The sequence below is a fragment of the Erinaceus europaeus genome, chromosome 7 (genome assembly GCF_950295315.1).
Source record: "Erinaceus europaeus chromosome 7, mEriEur2.1, whole genome shotgun sequence".
Taxonomy (NCBI): Eukaryota; Metazoa; Chordata; class Mammalia; order Eulipotyphla; family Erinaceidae; genus Erinaceus; species Erinaceus europaeus.
Window position 1 is genome coordinate 127,916,662 of NC_080168.1, and position 17,918 is coordinate 127,934,579.

The 17,918-nt window shown below is 40.8% G+C and overlaps 1 protein-coding gene across 2 annotated transcripts in view; it reads right to left on the reverse strand.

Annotated features, from left to right (window-relative positions):
- NR2C1 (nuclear receptor subfamily 2 group C member 1) overlaps positions 1 to 17,918 on the reverse strand; it is a 55,669-nt gene that overhangs the window by 21,626 nt on the left and 16,125 nt on the right. The window contains exons 5-9 of one of the 2 annotated variants that reach the window (XM_060195550.1): positions 17,375 to 17,554; positions 14,905 to 15,052; positions 14,279 to 14,369; positions 6,362 to 6,546; positions 4,456 to 4,609 (exon numbers count right to left, since the gene is read on the reverse strand). In XM_060195550.1, coding sequence (XP_060051533.1) covers positions 4,456 to 4,609; positions 6,362 to 6,546; positions 14,279 to 14,369; positions 14,905 to 15,052; positions 17,375 to 17,554 — 758 coding nt within the window. Of the gene's footprint in view, positions 1 to 4,443; positions 4,610 to 6,361; positions 6,547 to 14,278; positions 14,370 to 14,904; positions 15,053 to 17,374; positions 17,555 to 17,918 lie in introns of both variants that reach the window. The other variant, XM_060195549.1, reaches the window with a different exon arrangement.

Sequence of the window (17,918 nt, forward strand, 5' to 3'; positions counted from 1 at the left end):
CTGCTGGTGTCTCTGTCTCTCCTCTGTCATCCCCTTCCCTCTAGATTTCTAGTTGTCTCCTTTTTTCTTTCACAACAGGAAAATAAAAATCTGAACCTTCTAATAATGATGAATGTAAGTGAAAATGTGCTGCAAACTATACCATATGTAGAAGTGGGAAAGAGAAACAAAATGCCATTTAGCTCTACAACTAGAAAGGATATGATTTTCAATCCCAGCTGTCAGATCTTGAGAGAGAGACAGAGACACATACCACAGCAGCAAAACTTCCTTCAAAGAAGTGGCCTTTGGGCTTGAACTTGGGTCACCCATATGGTCAAGCAGTGCACCATTCAAGAGAGCTATTTGGCCTATGACCATGGTCTCAATAAGAAAAATAAACATGAAAACATCAGGGTGGAAAGGCAATGAAGAGGGGCCAGATGGTGGTGCACCTGGTTGAGAGCATATGTAACCATGAACAATGACCCAGGTTCAAGCCCCCAGTCCCTACCTACAGGGGGAAAGCTATTCCAGTGGTGAAGCAGTGCTGCAGGTGTCTCTCTTTCTCTATCTACCTCACCCATCCCTCCTGACTTCTGGATGTTTCTATTCAATAAAGATAATTTTTAAAAAATTTAAAAAAGAAAGCCAATGAGGAATAAAACTCTATCTTCTATTGTCAACAAGATTATCATTGGAATTTTTATCTATAACCAAATTATTACTAACTACCCTTAGGTTGGTTAAGAATGCTAAATACTAACAACAACAATAATAACTACAACAATAAAACAACAAGGGCAACAAACGGGGAAAAATAAATATTAAAAAAAAAGTATTTTAAAAAAAAAAAAGCTAAATACTGGGAGCCGGGCGGTAGCACAGCGGGTTAAGCGCAGGTGGCACAAAGCACAAGGATCGGCGTAAGAATCCCAGTTCAAGCCCTGGCTCCCCACCTGCAGGGGGGGTCACTTCACGAGGGGTAAAGCAGGTCTGCAGGTGTCTCTTTTTCTCTCCCCCCGTCTTCCCCTCCTCTCTTCATTTCTCTCTGACCTATCCAACAACAATGACATCAACAACAACTACAACAAGGGCAACAAAAGGGAAAATAATAAAAAAAATTATTAAAAAAGTGCTAAATATTACTTATTGAAATCTGGTATAAGCTCTCAGTAAGTTTGTAGATTATTTGCTACCAGATTCACTGCTGGTAAAGAAAAAGAGTGTTCAAAATGAAGGAGTATGAACAGTAGAACCTTCTATAAGTCTACAGCTGTGGTTCAAACAGTATTTGAGTGACAAATCAAAATACTAAAGGAATATCTTCTAATGCTCCATATTACTATTTCTAGTATTCAGTATATATTGTTTCCATCATAAACTAATGTATTTAGAGAAACAATAACAAAAAGTGAATATACCTTCTACAAAATGGTTATAATATAAAAAAAATAAATAAATAAACAAAAGCTGTGGTCTGGTAGATGGCGCAGTGATAAAGCTTTGGATTCTCAAGCATGAGGTCCTGAGTTCGATCCCCGGCAGCACATGTGCCAGAGTGATGTCTGGTTCTTTCTCTCTCCTCCTATCTCATTAATAAATAAATAAAATCTTTGGTGCCCAACTTTCAATTTAGTCAGGTCCTGCTTTTAGTTTCCCTTTCAGATCTTCTTTCTCAACTTCTGTTGATGAGTGGGATCATCCCATACTCATCTTTATCTTTCTGACTTAGCTCACTTAACATAATTCCTTCTAGCTCTGTCCAAGATGTGTCAGAGAAGGTGGGTTCATTGTTCTTGATAGCTGCATAGTATTCCATTGTGTATATAGACCACAGCTTTCTCAGCCACTCTTCTGCTGTTGGGCACTTGGGTTGCTTCCAGGTTTTAGCTATTATGAATTGTGCTGCTATGAACATAGGAGTACACACCTCTTTTTGGTTGGGTGCTATGGAGTCCTTGGGGTATAGTCCCAGGAGAGGAATTACTGGATCATATGGAAGGTCCATGTCTAGCCTTATGAGAGTTTTCCAGACTGCTCTCCACAGAGGCTGGACCAAAACCCTGTGGTGAGCGAATAGACATGCAGCTTCCTGGGCCAGTGGGGGGTGGGAGTGGGTGGGAGGGATGGGACACAGTCTTTTGGTGGTGGGAATGGTGTTTATGTACACTCCTAGTAAAGTGTAGTCATATAAATCACTAGTTGATTAATACGAGAGGGGGAAAATTAATTGTATGTCTCGAAGTTTTTGAAACACAGACTGAGTCTTTTTAATATTTAGGCTGTGTATTTGATATGCGGACTCTCTCAAAAGCCTAGACCAAGTAGATCAGAAGCAACCAATGGCACAGCTATATACAAGATACTGGGTACTATACAGCAAACCCTAAAAAAAGGAATTTTCAAAGTTAACCCAATTACCAAATAATGTGATGATAACATTAACTATCCATTGTCTTTTTGAACCCTAAGACAGCAGGAACCTCACATCTCCACTATAGAGCCTCTATTTCCCCCAGTCCTGGAACCTTTGGATAGGGCCCACTTTCCCATATGCCTCTCCCAATATATATCCATCTGCCGATCGCAACCTGATCAACGCAATGATTGCCACCTCAACATGCTTCAGCTCAGACTGTGTCCAGAGACTTCAGGTGTGGAAGGACAACCCTTCAGCTTCATTACTCGGGTGAGACCTTTCCTTTCATAGTATACTCTAATTTCATCCCAGGTGGTTCACTTTCTAACGAAGTCCCAAAACCTAGATATACACCAGTTTCTGTGAGAGAGAGCATATGTTCACACGTATCCATAAACTAGTGCAAAACATATACCTGAAAGCAGAAGTACACTAGAGTTTGCAGTGAGTACCCCCCTAACACTTCCTCTCCACTATTCCAAGCTTTGGGTCCATGATTGCTCAACAATTTGTTTGGCTTCGTATGTTAACTCTCTTTTCAGCCACCAGGTTCCAGACACCATCAGGATGCCGGCCAGGCTTCCCTGGACTGAAGACCCCACCAATGTGCCCTGGAGCTCAGCTTCCCCAGAGACCCACCCTACTAGGGAAAGATAGAGGCAGACTGGGAGTATGGACCGACCAGTCAACGCCCATGTTCAGCGGGGAAGCAATTATAGAAGCCAGACCTTCCACCTTCTGCAACCCACAATGACCATGCTCCCAGAGGGATAGAGAATGGGAAAGCTATCAGGGGAGGGGGTGGGATATGGAGATTGGGTGGTGGGAATTGTGTGGAGTTGTACCCCTCCTACCCTATGGTTTTGTTAATCTATCCTTTCTTAAATAAAAAAAAATTAATAAAAAAGAAAAAAAAAGAAAATCTTCTTTTAAAAAGAAAAAGCTGAAATGAACTATCAATAAATGACTCCTAACCACTTTAAGCTGAGAGCTAACAAACTGGAATCAAACGTAAGTTCTTCAAAGGAACCGTAGGAAAAGTATCAAAGTCCTAGATACCGGTTTATGTGGATGTAGCAGCAGGTCACCGAACACGGCCAGTGTGTTTGGTAGTCACAAATTTTATTTACTTACTACATAGACAGAAATGCAGAGGGAAGAGGAAGATAGGCAGGGAAAAAGAAAGAATCTACAGCACAACTTCACCAATCGTGAAGCTTCCCCTACAGGGAGGGACTAGGGGACCCAAGCTTGGTTCCTTGTACATTGTAGTACGTGGACTCAACTGAGCCAGCCACCTCCCATATGTTAATTATTTTATTTTATTTTTTCCACCCAGGATTTTCAGATATTAACTGCCTGCAAGATTCTACCACTCCCAGTAAAAGGATTATGAAGCTTCCCCTTTACACAGTGGTCCCACTGGAAGGTGCCTTGGGGCCTCAACCTGGGTCCTTGCGTGAGGGAAAGTGTGTGCTCAACCAGGTGAGCCATCTCCTGGCCTCAAAGGTCAAATTTTAAAAAATTCATTTATTTTCCTTTTTATTGCCCCCCCCCCTTTTTTTTTTTTTTACTATTTTTGTAGTCGTTGTTATTGACGTCGTCTTTGTTGGATAGGACAGAGAAATGGAGAGAGGAGGGGAAGACAGAGAGGGGGAGAGAAAGACAGACACCTGCAGACCTGCTTCACTGCTTGTGAAGCGACTCCCCTGCAGGTGGGGAGCGGAAGGCTCGAACCAGGATCTTTCCGCCGGTCCTTGTGCTTTGCACCATGTGTGCTTAACCTGTTGCACTGCTGCCCAACTCCCCAAATGCCAATATTTAAAAGTAATTTTTTATAGATTTAAACTCACGAATTGGTATTGTAACTGTAACTTGTAAACAGACGCTTTACCGAGCCATTACATTCAACTGTTATTTTAAAATCCAAGGGTATTTCTAATTTTAAAAACACAAGTATCTTCTGGTTTTTTGAAAGACAAAATAAAAATAGGTAACACAACATAAAAATTTAAGTATATAATAGATATATATGGAAATACCCTGAAAGCTACATGTGAATCGCTGAGAAGTGGACCCTCTTTTTCGATGTAATTTATGTTTGAATCTCCAGCAAGCAGGTGTACACTTCCTTCCATGCCCTCTACTGAGTTCTGACAGGCTGTGTTCTCCCCAGGGTTCAGTGCTTTTGCAAGCGTGTCAAATGCCCTATAAAAAAGACATCAGAAGCTGTGAACTTGGCTAATCTCCACAGTAAAAGAAAAAGTCTATATAAAAGCTGGCATTATTAAGACTTAATCCTGAAAACTGTTTAGGAAAAAAACAATCACTACCACAATGTTAATCACTCAGCAGTCTATTTCAAATGACTCTTCAAGTTAAACTTATATATATGGATAATACAAAATGCTTTGCTAGAGAATCAAAGTCTCTTAAAAATCTTACATAGATGGAGAGGGGGAGAAAAACCCTATATAAAGTAGCAGCCCATTTGACATATAGAGATTATTTACAAAGAATAGGGCAGGAATTATGTGACTTGACTGTAAACTACATGTTTGATTTTAACTTCATTTAAAAATTTAAGGATATCGGGATTCGGGCAGTAGCGCAGCTTAAGTGCATGTGGCGTGAAGCTCAAGGAACGGTATAAGGATCCAGGTTCAAGCCCCCAGCTCCCCACCTGCAGGGGAGTCACTTCACAGGCGGTGAAGCAGGTCTGCAGGTCTATTTTTCTCTTCTCCTTTCTGTCTTCCCCTCCTCTCTCCATTTCTCTCTGTCCTAGCCAACAACGACGACAGCAATAACAACAATAATAACTACAACAATAAAACAACTAGGGCAACAAAAGGGACTAAGTAAATAAATATTTTTTTTAAAAATTTAAGGATATCTATAGAGCTTATATCTCAGAAGTAAGAATAATAACTACAACAATAAAACAACTAGGGCAACAAAAGGGACTAAGTAAATAAATATTTTTTAAAAAAATTTAAGGATATCTATAGAGCTTATATCTCAGAAGTAAGAATATGAGGTTAGAAAGGCAAATAATTAACTAAGCTTAGCAAATAATTATCCTAAATAGTACCCCATGTTTTTAATCTGTTGTTCCACAAATTTTAATAGTTACTGAAACTCTAAGATACAGTTTCTATAATAATTTAAATCAACAGTGTGTGTGTGTGTGTGGGGGGCCTGAAGACATTTGGTTTCTAGTGTCCAAGCATTAATTATCAAAAGACAAAAACAGAATTTAGTTACAAGTTTCCTGAAATATAACTTTAATTGTAACTGATTTAACTGAGGTAAATTCATTTTTCTCACCAGAATTTGGTAGAGGGAAATCAATACAACTGCCTATGATGATAAACGTTTCTTTCTAAGTATAACAGTTTAAAAAATATGGTCACTGGGAGTCGGGCAGGAGCGCAGCGGGTTAAGTGTAGGTGGCGCAAAGTGCAGGGACCGGCGTACGGATCCCGGTTTGAGCCCCCGGCTCCCCACCTGCAGGGGAGTCGCTTCACAGGCGGTGAAGCAGGTCTGCAGGTGTCTGTCTTTCTCTCCACCTGTCTGTCTTCCCCTCCTCTCTCCATTTCTCTCTGTCTTATCCAACAAAGATGACATCAATAACAATAAAACATCAAGGGCAACAAAAGGGAGTAAATAAAAACAGAAACAAATATATATGGTCACTAAACTTGGAATGATAGACCCAAATTAACATCTTTAGAGGGGAAATATCTTAATTTTATGACCTTTCTTTTCTTCATTTACTACTCGTTATTTATAGAGTATAACCTGAATACATTTTACACCAAATATAGTTCTTGAGCTAAAACACACTATGCCTTAAATTTTCCAACAGATACTTGGCTTATGATGCTTCTGTAAATAGTTTAAGAAAACACTGACAGCCACTTAGACAAAAGATTACTTGAGAATCAAAACAGACTTTACCTTGAAACGTCTCCATTTGTCTGCATTTCTTGACGAAATTCACACATAGAGGTCTCACCATTGTTTAAGCTTTCAATTACTGACATTTCATTATTGTTTTGAGAAAGATCTTTAGTTTTTCCAAGATTTGCTAATGATGTAACCACACTGGCCAATGTACTTAAATCCCCCTGACATGATTCAGCCTTGAAAAAAAAGTATTATAGAAATGCATTAAAATCTGTACGCACACTGATATCAGTACGTTATCATTATTATTATTTTGCCTCCACGGTTACTGCCAGGGCTTGGTGCCTACACTACGAACCCACTGCTCCTGGAGGCCATTTTTCCCATTTTGTTGCCCTTGTTGTTATTGTTGCCACTGCTGTTGTTGGCTAGGACAGAGAGAAATGGAGAGAGGAAAGACCGGGGTGTGGGGGGGGGGGTGGGGAGAAAGCTAGACACCTGCAGACCTGCTTCACCACTTGTGAAGGGGAGTCACTTCACAAGTGGTGAAGCAGGTCTGCAGGTGTCTATCTTTCTCTCTCCCTCTCTGCCTTCCCCTCCTCTCTCCATTTTTGTCTTATCCAACAATGACAACATCAATAACAACAATAACTACAACAGTAAAACAAGGGCAACAAAAGAGAATAAATATTTAAAAAATTGAAAACATAAATAAATAAAACCTAAAAAGTCAAATTCAAGGAGTTCTTAGGTATTTAGAAACCTCTCAAGGAAAATGAAATTTTAAACCATCAAGTACATTTAAGGGAAGTCTGTACAAGTACTATAAACCTTAAAGTACTGGTAATGGCTGATGTGCCTACATCAGTTAGTTCCATGGTGACAGATACTGTCAGATGATCTTACCAGTTCTACTCATCATGAACCTATTTGATCTCGACATTTTAAAGCTGTATCTATGAGAAAAAGCAAGCAGAGTACTGCACTGGTATATGTAGCACCAGGGATCAGACTTACTGATTACTGTTATTATTTCTAACAACTTACACACACTGTTTATTCTGCGATACATTTTTGAAAGATTCCATGAGACAGTTCTAAGAGATAATTGCATCAGTGCAAAGAGGAGGCGAAAAGGTACATGTATTACTGATTAGACATCGCAGGACGGCGACTTGTACGACCACCCGCTGCGTTACACAGCATACAGGTGTTGCTGCAGAACCTCTTCACAGTATTGATTAGGCTGTTGTTACACAGCATGTATTTTACCATTTGCTTTCCTATTTCATACATATATTTGATACATTAGTCAGTCATAATTCTTCTGCTCGTCAGCCAGTACATGGGAACACCTGCATAGGGAAAGTTGTGGAGTGGTGCTATTATTACTCCTCTAATTTCTAAGGGGAGCTTACTCTCTACTTGAGAGAGAGAGACAGAGAGAGAGAGAGAGAAGGTAAAGAGGCAGAGAGTCAGAGACCACAGCATCAAAGTTTCCTTCAACTCAGTGGAGGCTGGACTCGAGGCTGGGTCGTGCAGCTGGCAAAGCAACACACTGCCCAAGTGAGCTATTCTGCCAGCCCCTCATCTTATTTTGTCAAAGTTCTATTTATTATTGAGGGTCAGTGGGTGGTGGAGAAGGAACCAGAGCGTCACTCTGGCACAAGCAATCCCTGCAATTGAACTCATGACTTCATGCTTGAGCACCTAAACTACCCCCTGGACCACCTCAAAGGGTGCTAAAAGGTAGCATAATGGTTATGCCAAGGGACTTTCATGCCTGAAACCCAAAGGTTCATCCCCCCACGCCCCAACAACTATAAACCAGAAATGAGGAGTGTACTGGTACAAAAATAGAATAAAGGGGGCCGGCTGGTAGCATAGTGGGTTAAGTACTCATGGCCGAAGCACAAGGACCCCCCACAAGGATCCCAGTTCAAGTCCCTGATTCCCCACCTGCAGGGATATCGCTTCACAGGCGGTGAAGCAGGTCTGCAGGTGTCTGTCTTTCTCTCTCCCCCTGTCTTCCCCTCCTCTCTCCATTCCTCTCTGTCCTATCCAACAACAGCAGCAGCAGTAACAATAACAATAACAAGGATAACAAAAATGGGAAAAAATGGCCACCAGGAGCAATGGATTTGTAGTGCAGGCATCGAGCTCCAGCAATAACCCTGGAGGCAAATAATAATAATAATAAATAAAGTCTACCTGGAACGGAGGAGTTGTGTACGTACACAAGTCCCATTGGAAAAAAAAAGACTGACAGAGAAGTATTACCAGTATGCTATCTCTTCAGCCTTCATTAATAACCATAAAAAAAAATATTCATCGCATACAAGTTTCACCTAAGACAGACAAAGAAACAAGTGAGAACATTAAGTCCAGTACACAGCGCCGGGAATCAAGCCAGTAACCTCTAACATGCCAGATCCAATGCTTTTCCAGTTGAGCTATTTCCCCAGTCAATTAAACTCCTAATTGTTATTTATTCCACTAATAATTACATATACATACATATATATTTATTTACTGTTATCACAGCACTGCTCAACTCTGGCTTATGATGATGCAGGGGGTTGAATCTGGGGCCTAAGAGCTTCAGGAGTTAACAGCTGCTTGCATAATCATTATGCTGTCTCCCCAGCCCCATCATTCTTTCTATTTTTGATATGTGTTAGTATACTAGCCATCCACCTTAATGCTCAGATTATGACATTCTAACAGAAAAGAGACCTTATGATTGCTGACAATGCCCTACCCTAAGGAGCCTTAATACTAATACTTTTTTTTTTCTTCTCTTGTTTTCAGGTTTTTTTAATTTTTTTTTTTTAATACAGAGAGAATTAAGAGATGAAAAAGATGGGGAGGGCAGGAGGGAGGGATCTGTAGCACTGCTTCACCACTCATCAAGCTTCCCAGGTCCTTCTTAACCTTAAGAGCAAACATGTTCCACTGATATTTCACTTGCTATGTCAATTCTTAAACATACTGAAATTAGTTTCAGAATAGAACAATTTTTATGCCATCTCAAATTGGTCTAAGAATTATGAGCAATCTACCTACCAGTTGTAGAACTCTTACATAAATACATTTATATATGCATTTTATTTAATCTTCATTACAACCTTTCACTAAAAATTATCTGTTGTCAATGGAATTGGAGTATTACACCAAAGTAAAAGACTCTGGGGTGGGTGGGTGGGTGGGGAGAATACAGGTCCATGAAAAATGATGAATGAAATAGTGGGGGTTGTATTGCTAAATGGGAATCTGGGGAATGTTATGCATGTAAAAAAAAAAAAAAGTAGAAACACAAAGCAGAAATTGACTGAGTTTGGAGTATGGCACCAAAGTAAGAAAGCAGAAGTATACTAGAGTTTGCAGTGAGTACCTCCCTAATACTTCCTCTCCACTTTTCCAAGCTTTGGGTCCATGATTGCTCAACAATTTGTTTGGCTTTGTATGTTAACTCTCTTTTCAGTCACCAGGTTCCAGGTGTCATCAGGATGCCGGCCAGACTTCCCTGGATTGAAGACCCCACCAATGTGTCCTGGAGCTCAGCTTCCCCAGAGACCCACCCTACTAGGGAAAGAGAGAGGCAGACTGGGAGTATGGACCGACCAGTCAACGCCCATGTTCAGCGGGGAAGCAAACAGAAGCCAGACCTTCCACCTTCAGCAACCCTCAATGACCCTGGGTCCATGCTCCCAGAGGGATAGAGAATAGGAAAGCTATCGGGGGAGGGGGTGGGATATAGAGATTGGGCGGTGGAAATTGTGTGGCGTTGTACCCCTCCTACCCTATGGTTTTGTTAATTAATCCTTTCTTAAATAAAAAATAAATAAATAAATAAATAAAAATAAAAAAATTAAAAAAAAATTATCTGTTGTCAAACTGGCAGTAAATAGAATCAGAAAACTAAGGACTCATATGTAAGTAAAAGGACTCACATATTCAGTTAACAGTTCTGCTACTAGAAATTCCCAGGTTATAGATAGATAGATAGATAGATAGATATGCATTTTCCTATTTTCCCTCTTTTTCTCTATCTTTTCTTTTTTGCTTCCAGGGTTATTGCTGTGGCTCACTGCCTGCACTACAAATCCACTGCTTCTGGAGTCCATTTTTCCCATTTTGTTGCCCTTGCTATTGTTGCCAGATAGGATAGAGAAATTGAGAAGGGGAGGGAAAGACAGACACCTGCAGACCTGCTTCACCGCTTGTGAAGCGACCCTTCTGCAGGTGGGGGAGCTGGGAGCTTGAACCAGGATCCTTACAATGGTCTTTGCACTCTGCGCCATGAGCACTTAATCCGCTATGCTGCTGACCAGACCCCTCTCTTCTTTTTAGCAGATTTTTATTCTGGGGCCACCTGGCTGAACACACACATTACAATGCCTAAGGACTCAGGTTCAAGCCCCTGGTTCCCACCTAAAAGGGAGAAGCTTCACTCACAGTGAAGACATGCTGCAGGTCTCTCTCCTCACACCCACACCTCCGTTTCCTCTCATTTTCACCGTCTTATAAAGATATTAAAAAATAAAAGATTTTTAAAATCTTTTTTGTAATATCAAAGTTGGTGCTTATAGAACTCCACCATCCCTCCAGACACTTTTTTTGTGTGTGAGAGACACCTGCAGCGCTACTCCACTATTCAACTAAGGACCAGGGACTGGAACCAGGTCTTCATGCATGGTAATACATGAACTCTAGCAGTGTTCCACAAACCAACACCGAATACTGTATTTATCTTTTTTTTTTTTTTTAAAGACTTCATTTATGAGGAAGATAGGAAGAGAGAAAGAACCAGACATCATTCTGGCACATGTGCTGCCGGGAATCAAACTTGAGACTTGACTCTGGAAAGTCCGATGTTTTGTCCATTTCGCCACCTCCCAGACCACAATATTGCATTTGTCTTTTATCTTTTTTTTTAATATTTATTTATTCCCTTTTGTTGCCATTGTTGCTTTATTATAGTTACTGTTGTTGGTGGATAGGACAGGGAGAAATGGAGAGAGAAGGGGAAGACAGAGAGGGGGAGAGAAAGACAGACACCTGTAGACCTGCTTCACCACCTGTGAAGCGACTCCCCTGCAGGTGGGGAGCTGGGGGCTCAAACCGGGATCCTTCCACCGATCCCTGCACTTCGCACCACGTGCGCTTAACCCGCTGCGCTACCACCCAACTCCCTCTTTTTTTTTTTTAAATATCTTATTATTATATTGAGAATGGAGGAGAGAGAAAGAAGCAGACATCACTCTGGTACATGTGCTGGCAGGGATTGAACTCAGGACCTCATGCTTGAGAGTCCAATGCTTTATCCACTGTGCCACCTCCCTGACCATACAATACTGTGTTTTTCTAACTTGACAGTTTTAAAACCATCTGCCAGAAAATTATCACAGAAAGCTTTTCATGCAATTTAATAAAAATGCTAAAAAGTAGTGTCCAGATTAAGAGCAATTTCTCAACATAGCTGATTTTAGTATCTTTCCTAATGAGTAGATGTACTGATCAAATTATAACTTACTATTCTAATGCTGGTCCACAGAAGACTGAAAACTTTTAATTCCAAAAACTATGGTAAGAGAGGTCAGATCTCCTGACCACTAACATGCTAACGCACAGTCTGAAGACTCTTGCCCACTTCCTACAGGTGAGAAAGGAAAATGGACACTCACAGCTCAGCAGACCTTCCAAAGCTGCAGAGCGGCTACATGGCAGGAGAAATGTGCTTACAGAGTGAAAACACTGACGCGAAGTCCATAAAGCACCAAGCAACAAAAATGTAACCGATCTAGTCACAGAAGAGGAAGAGTAATCACCTTACAGGTTATGTGGCACTGGGTCTCATTCTAGGCTGAGAAAAACACTAATCAAAACTGCCCTGAAATCTTTTTACAGATAACAATCTTCAGGAGAATTTTTTTGCTTTTATGGTCTCATAAAGGGTTTCTAGAAACTATACTATAAAGTTTCTAGAAACTTTATATGCTTAATCTAGGAAAAAAAAAAAAAAAACAAGAAACCCTCCTTTTTGTTTTTAAAACTTTTAAAAATTCATGTATCTTCATGCGGTAGATCTAGTCAGAGAGAAGAAAGACCAGAGCACCGCTCAGCTCTGGTCTACCGTGCCAGATCTGGAAACTCTGAGGGCCTCGGGCATGAAAGTCCGGCGCACATCTGCTACGCTGTCTCCCTAGCCCCCTTCCTTTTTTCTTTAGATTCCTTGCTTAATAACAAGTAGCTTCAAATCTCTAAAAGATTCCAGATGACTTGGACATGTAATAATAGATCTAGAAATCCTACTCCAATTTGATTCAAGTCAATGTTTGAGTGATGTATACTATGAATTTCTCTTCACCTGAAATATATTAAGTATTTTTCAGATATATAATCTGTAGGTAAACAAAAGGAATATTAAAAACTTTACACTCATTGTAAATTTTTAAGGACTTTTATTTCAAGATACAAGAAACCAGGAAGATTTGTAAATGTTTTGCTTAGTACACTGAGGCTCTAATTATCCTAGTAGGATGATGATCATTTCTACCAAATACTTGATAATTTATGTTTAAAAGCTTGGCTTAAAGGATTACAAGTACCTAGTTTGGTGTGGAGTCATTTAAAATATGATTTCGGTTTCATAACCGTGTTTATGGTCAGTAATCTGCACTTTTTAAAAAAAATTTATTTATAAAATAAAAATATCAACAAGACCATAGGATAAGAGGGGTACATTTCCAAACAGTTCCCACCAGCAGAACTCCGTTATCACATCCTTTCATGTTCTTTATCCCTCTGGGAGCATGGACCCAGGATCATTATGGGGTGCAGAAGGTGGAAGGTCTGGCTTCTGTAATTGCTTCTCCGTTGAACATGGGTTTTGGCAGGTGGATCCATACCCCCTGCCTATCACTTTCTTTCCCTAGTGGGGCAGGGCTCTGGGGAGACGGGGCTGCGGGACACATCGGTGAAGTTGTCTGCCCAGGGAAGTCAGGTTGGCATCATGGTAGCATCTGCAACTTGGTGGCAGAATAATCTGCACTTTTAAAGTACTACACATTAAATAAAAATGAATTGGATAATCATGTAGAAATGTTAAATAAATCTAAAAGTAAAAACTTTTTTGGGGGGGGAGTCAGGCGGTAGCGCAGTGGGTTAAGCGCACGTGGCACAAAGCACAAGGACCGGCGTAAGGATCCTGGTTCGAGCCCCTGGCTCCCCACCTGCAGGGGAGTCGCTTCACAGGTGGTGAAGCAGGTCTGCAGGTGTCTGTCTTTCTCTCCCCCTCTGTCTTCCCCTCCTCTCTCCATTTCTCTCTGTCCTATCCAACAATAATTACAACAACAATAACAAGAGCAACAAAAGGGAAAATAAATATTAAAAAAAAAAAACAAGCTTTTTTTTCCTGGCTGTCAAGGTTATGCTGGGGTCTTGGGGCTTTCAGGACTCCACCATTCCCGGTGCCAAATTTTTCCCCACTTGTTTAGATAGTGCTGAGAGACAGACAGCAAAGAAATGACAGGGAGAGAAACACTATTCTAGCACTTGTGAAATTCGTCCCACCCGGCCTTGCAGCTTCTTTCTTGTAGTGCTGGGTGCCTGCATCATGGCCCTTGAGAGCATAAAACTTTTATTTTTACTATGGTGTTGGAGAATGAACTCAAACCTCCACATCAGCAATACCACTGAAGGGCCTCAGAGGGCCAATCCCTTCACTCTGGTTACGAAGACAGTGAGGCAGAGAAACAAAGGGGAGGAAAACTCTAGCACTGCTCATCACAACATCCATGGAGTTGCCCAGTGCCATCCCAGCTGCTTCTGCTTGGGGCTAGGACACAAACTAGGTCTCATGCCTGACAATACACACACTCCACCAGGTGAAACATGTCCCAATTTCTGAAACATAAGTGTTTTAAACTTGCAATAAAATCTTTAAATTAACTGCACTAAACATACCTTATCTGGGGTCATCACAACAGTTGGTTCTGTTTTTATTCCAGACTGATGAATATTCACAAACATTCCTGAGTCTAACATTCCTGCTGACCTACAACAAACAAGTACAAACTTTAGCTTGTTAAATTAAGAAAACAAATAACCATCAATTTAATATGTGTTGTTTTCGACGGGTTATGTTGTTTTCGCCGGGCTGGCTTCATGGGCGGGTAACAGATGACCCGGGACTCATGGCTGGGTTGTACGCAGTATCTCTTTATTCATGCAGGATGCAGCACAATCTAAGCCGAGCTAAGCTAAACTAAAGTACCCTAAAACTCACAATGCTATCTTTATATATACTTGCCAAGTAGGGTGGAAACAGGATGTGACATAGAGAGGGTGGAGAGAAAAGTGACTGGTGAAAATCAGAATGTGACAAGGAGGGGGCAGAGCAGGCGAGAATCCTATCACTGAACCACCAATGCCCTGGAGGGAGGGTGGTACTTGTTAACAGTGGTTATGTAAATAGAATGAAGTGGTTATGAAAATAGAACAGTGTTAAGCAGGGGGGATTTAAACCAAATGAAACAGAAGGGGTCTCATGCATACCAACAAATATGATTTATTTGTTGCTCTAAACGCACCTTGCAGTTTCACTATCTGTTACAAAAGTCGGAGTTGCAGCTAGTGGGCTGCGAAGATCTTTTCGGATATAGATTTTTTCTGTTGAAGCGGCACAGTTGGAAGATTTTTCCCGAGACACTTCAATGGGTTTCCTTTCGCACTGAACAGCTACAAAAATGTGTGAGACTATTATGTTACAACGCAGACTCTAAAGCGATTATGAGCATAAACTCTACATCAATTACGCTGATGATGAGACATAGTCACAAACTGCCAGTCTTTTGTTTAATGTCATTTTAATTCTTTCTTTTACTTGATTTTTTTTTAATTTGATAGAGACAGGGAAATTGAAAAGGAAATAAAAGAGGGAACCCGAAAGGTATCTGCAGCACTGCTTCACTGCTTGTGAAGCTTTCCCCACAAGTGGAGGAGACCTGGATCCTTTGAACACTGTGCTCAGCGAGGCGCTGTCGCACCCAGCTTCCGCCATCGGCCTGTGTGTTTTTTTTTTTCAACAGAGTCAAACTGAGAGGGGAGTAAAGAAAGAGGGGAGAGGAGGGAGGGGGAGAGGGAGAAGAAGAGGGAGGGAAGGACATGAAGCCGTATTTAACCACTAGTAAAGCTTTCCCCCTAAAGATGGGGGTTAGGGGTTTGAACCTGGGGTCCTTGTGCATTGTGAGTACTTAGCCAGGTGCAACACTGCCTACCCCTCATCAGTTTTTAGAAAATATCTGCAAGTTCAACAAAACTGCTTCAGAACGTTAAGATTTAACTATTTGCGGGGGTAGATAGCATAATGGTTACGCAAAGAAACTCTCAAGCCTGAGGCTGTGAAGTCCCAGGTTCAATCCCCTGCACCACCATAAGCCAGAGCTGAGCAGGGCTCTGGTGTTTCTCTCTGTGTCTTTCTCTCTCTGCATCTCTCTCAAAAATAATAAATAAATAAATAAATAAATAAATAAATAAAATGCTTTAAAAGTGGTCCAGGAGATGGCGCAGTTGACTAAAGCATTGGACCCTCAGGCATGAGGTCCTGAGTTCAATCCCTGGCAGCACATGTACCAGAGTGATAGTTGGTTCTTTCTCTCTCCTACCTTTCTCATGAATAAATAAATAAAATCTTAAAAAAAAAAATTAACTATTTGCATCTCATTTCCTCTCCTACCCCAGATGTGGTAGAGATAGAGAGAGGAACACTGAGTTTTTAAAAGTTCAATCTTCAGACTTATAAAGTCAAGAGTTCCTCACCTATCTACACGAAAACATTAGAGAAGCAAAAAAGATGAGTGGGGTAGACAGCATAATGGTTATGTGAAGAGACTCATGCCTGAGGCTCCCAAATCCCAGGTTTAATCCCCTGCACCACAATAAGCCAGAGCTGAGCAGTGCTTGAGTTTAAAAAAAAAAAAAAAAGCAAAAGATTAACACTGGATCTTTTCTTCAGCATAAGGCAAGGAAATTCTCAACAAGTAATTTAACTGCTTACTTTTTATTTATAAAACATAATATATCACACATTAGATAGTAATTTTCAATTACTTAGAAGATAAAGTTTTTAAATGTGTACTTTTCTGAGAAAAAAAAAAACCTGCCAAATTTTAGATCCAAATTCTTATTACTTTTTACTAGTCATGTTACCTTGACAAAATAATAAATAAGAGTATAGAATTATGCTGTGAAAATACTACACATACTACACAGAAGGTAAAAGAGTTCAATAAATAGTAGCTGCCATTACCATAGTTGAGCACTTTAATTATGAGGTATTTAGACATTACTAAATAAATGCTGCATGAGGACAAGTACACATATGGGGGCTGGGTGGCGGCGCGCCCAATGAAGCATACATAGTACTAAGCACAAGAACCACGGTGTGAGCCCCTCGGACACAAAAGGCAAGGCAGGTGTGCAGTAACTATCTCTCTCCCACTCTGTCTCCCCCTCCTCTCTCAATTTCTCTGTCCTATTCAATTAAAAAAAAAAATTAATGGAAAAAATAGCTGCCGGAAACAGCAGATTTGTAGTGTCCAGCAGTAACACTGGAGACAATAAATAAGTAAGTGATACATATGTACGTATTTCTTCTCTATTTTAGGTAAAAACCAGTAAACTGAAAAGCATGTATATTTGACACATTTTAACGCTTCTAGAATCTGCCTGAATCTTAAACAGTATTTTTTTCTTTTTTTAAAATTTTATTTATTTACTTTCCCTTTTGTTGCCCTTGTTGTTTTTACTGTTGTAGTTATTATTGTTGTCATTGTTAGGTAGGACAGAGAAATGGAGAGAGGAGGGGAAGACAGAGGGGGAGAGACAGACACCTGCAGACCTGCTTCACCGCCTGTGAAGCGACTTCCCGGCAGCTGGGGAGCCAGGGGCTTGAACCGGGATCCTTACGCCGCTCTTTGAGCTTTGCGCCACGTGCACTTAACCTACTGAGCTACCGCCCAACTCCCTCTGAGTATTTTCTTTTTTAAGGCTAGTACATACAGTCTTGTTTCATTCCAAACGCAATACATCTCTGTAACCTGCAGTATTGACAGCGATTTCGATGGTGTTTATTGATGATACAGTCCTTTGATCCTCGACATGAATAAACCAAATTTTTTCGAATACTTCTTTTAAAAAATCCTTTGCAGCCTTCACAAGTTACTGCTCCATAGTGACGCCCTAGAGACAAGATATTTAACACAAAAGTCACAAATTTTAGAAAAGAAATGAGATTGTCTATTTAACCCCTTAATCAATAACAATTTATGAGACAAAGTGAGATTTTTCAGTTTATGACATAAAAAATTGAGTGATGGGAGTTATTTATCATAAAAACTATTTCACTGGGACCAGGCCATGGCACACCTGGTCAAGTGCACACATCACAATGCAAAAAGACCTGGGTTCAAGGGACCAGGCGGTGGCGCACCTGGTTAAGCGCACTCAGTATGGTGCACAAGGACCCAGGTTCAGGCCCCCGGTCCCCACCTGCAGGGGAAGCTTCACAAGTGGTGAAGCAGGGCTGCAGGTGTCTCTGTCTCTC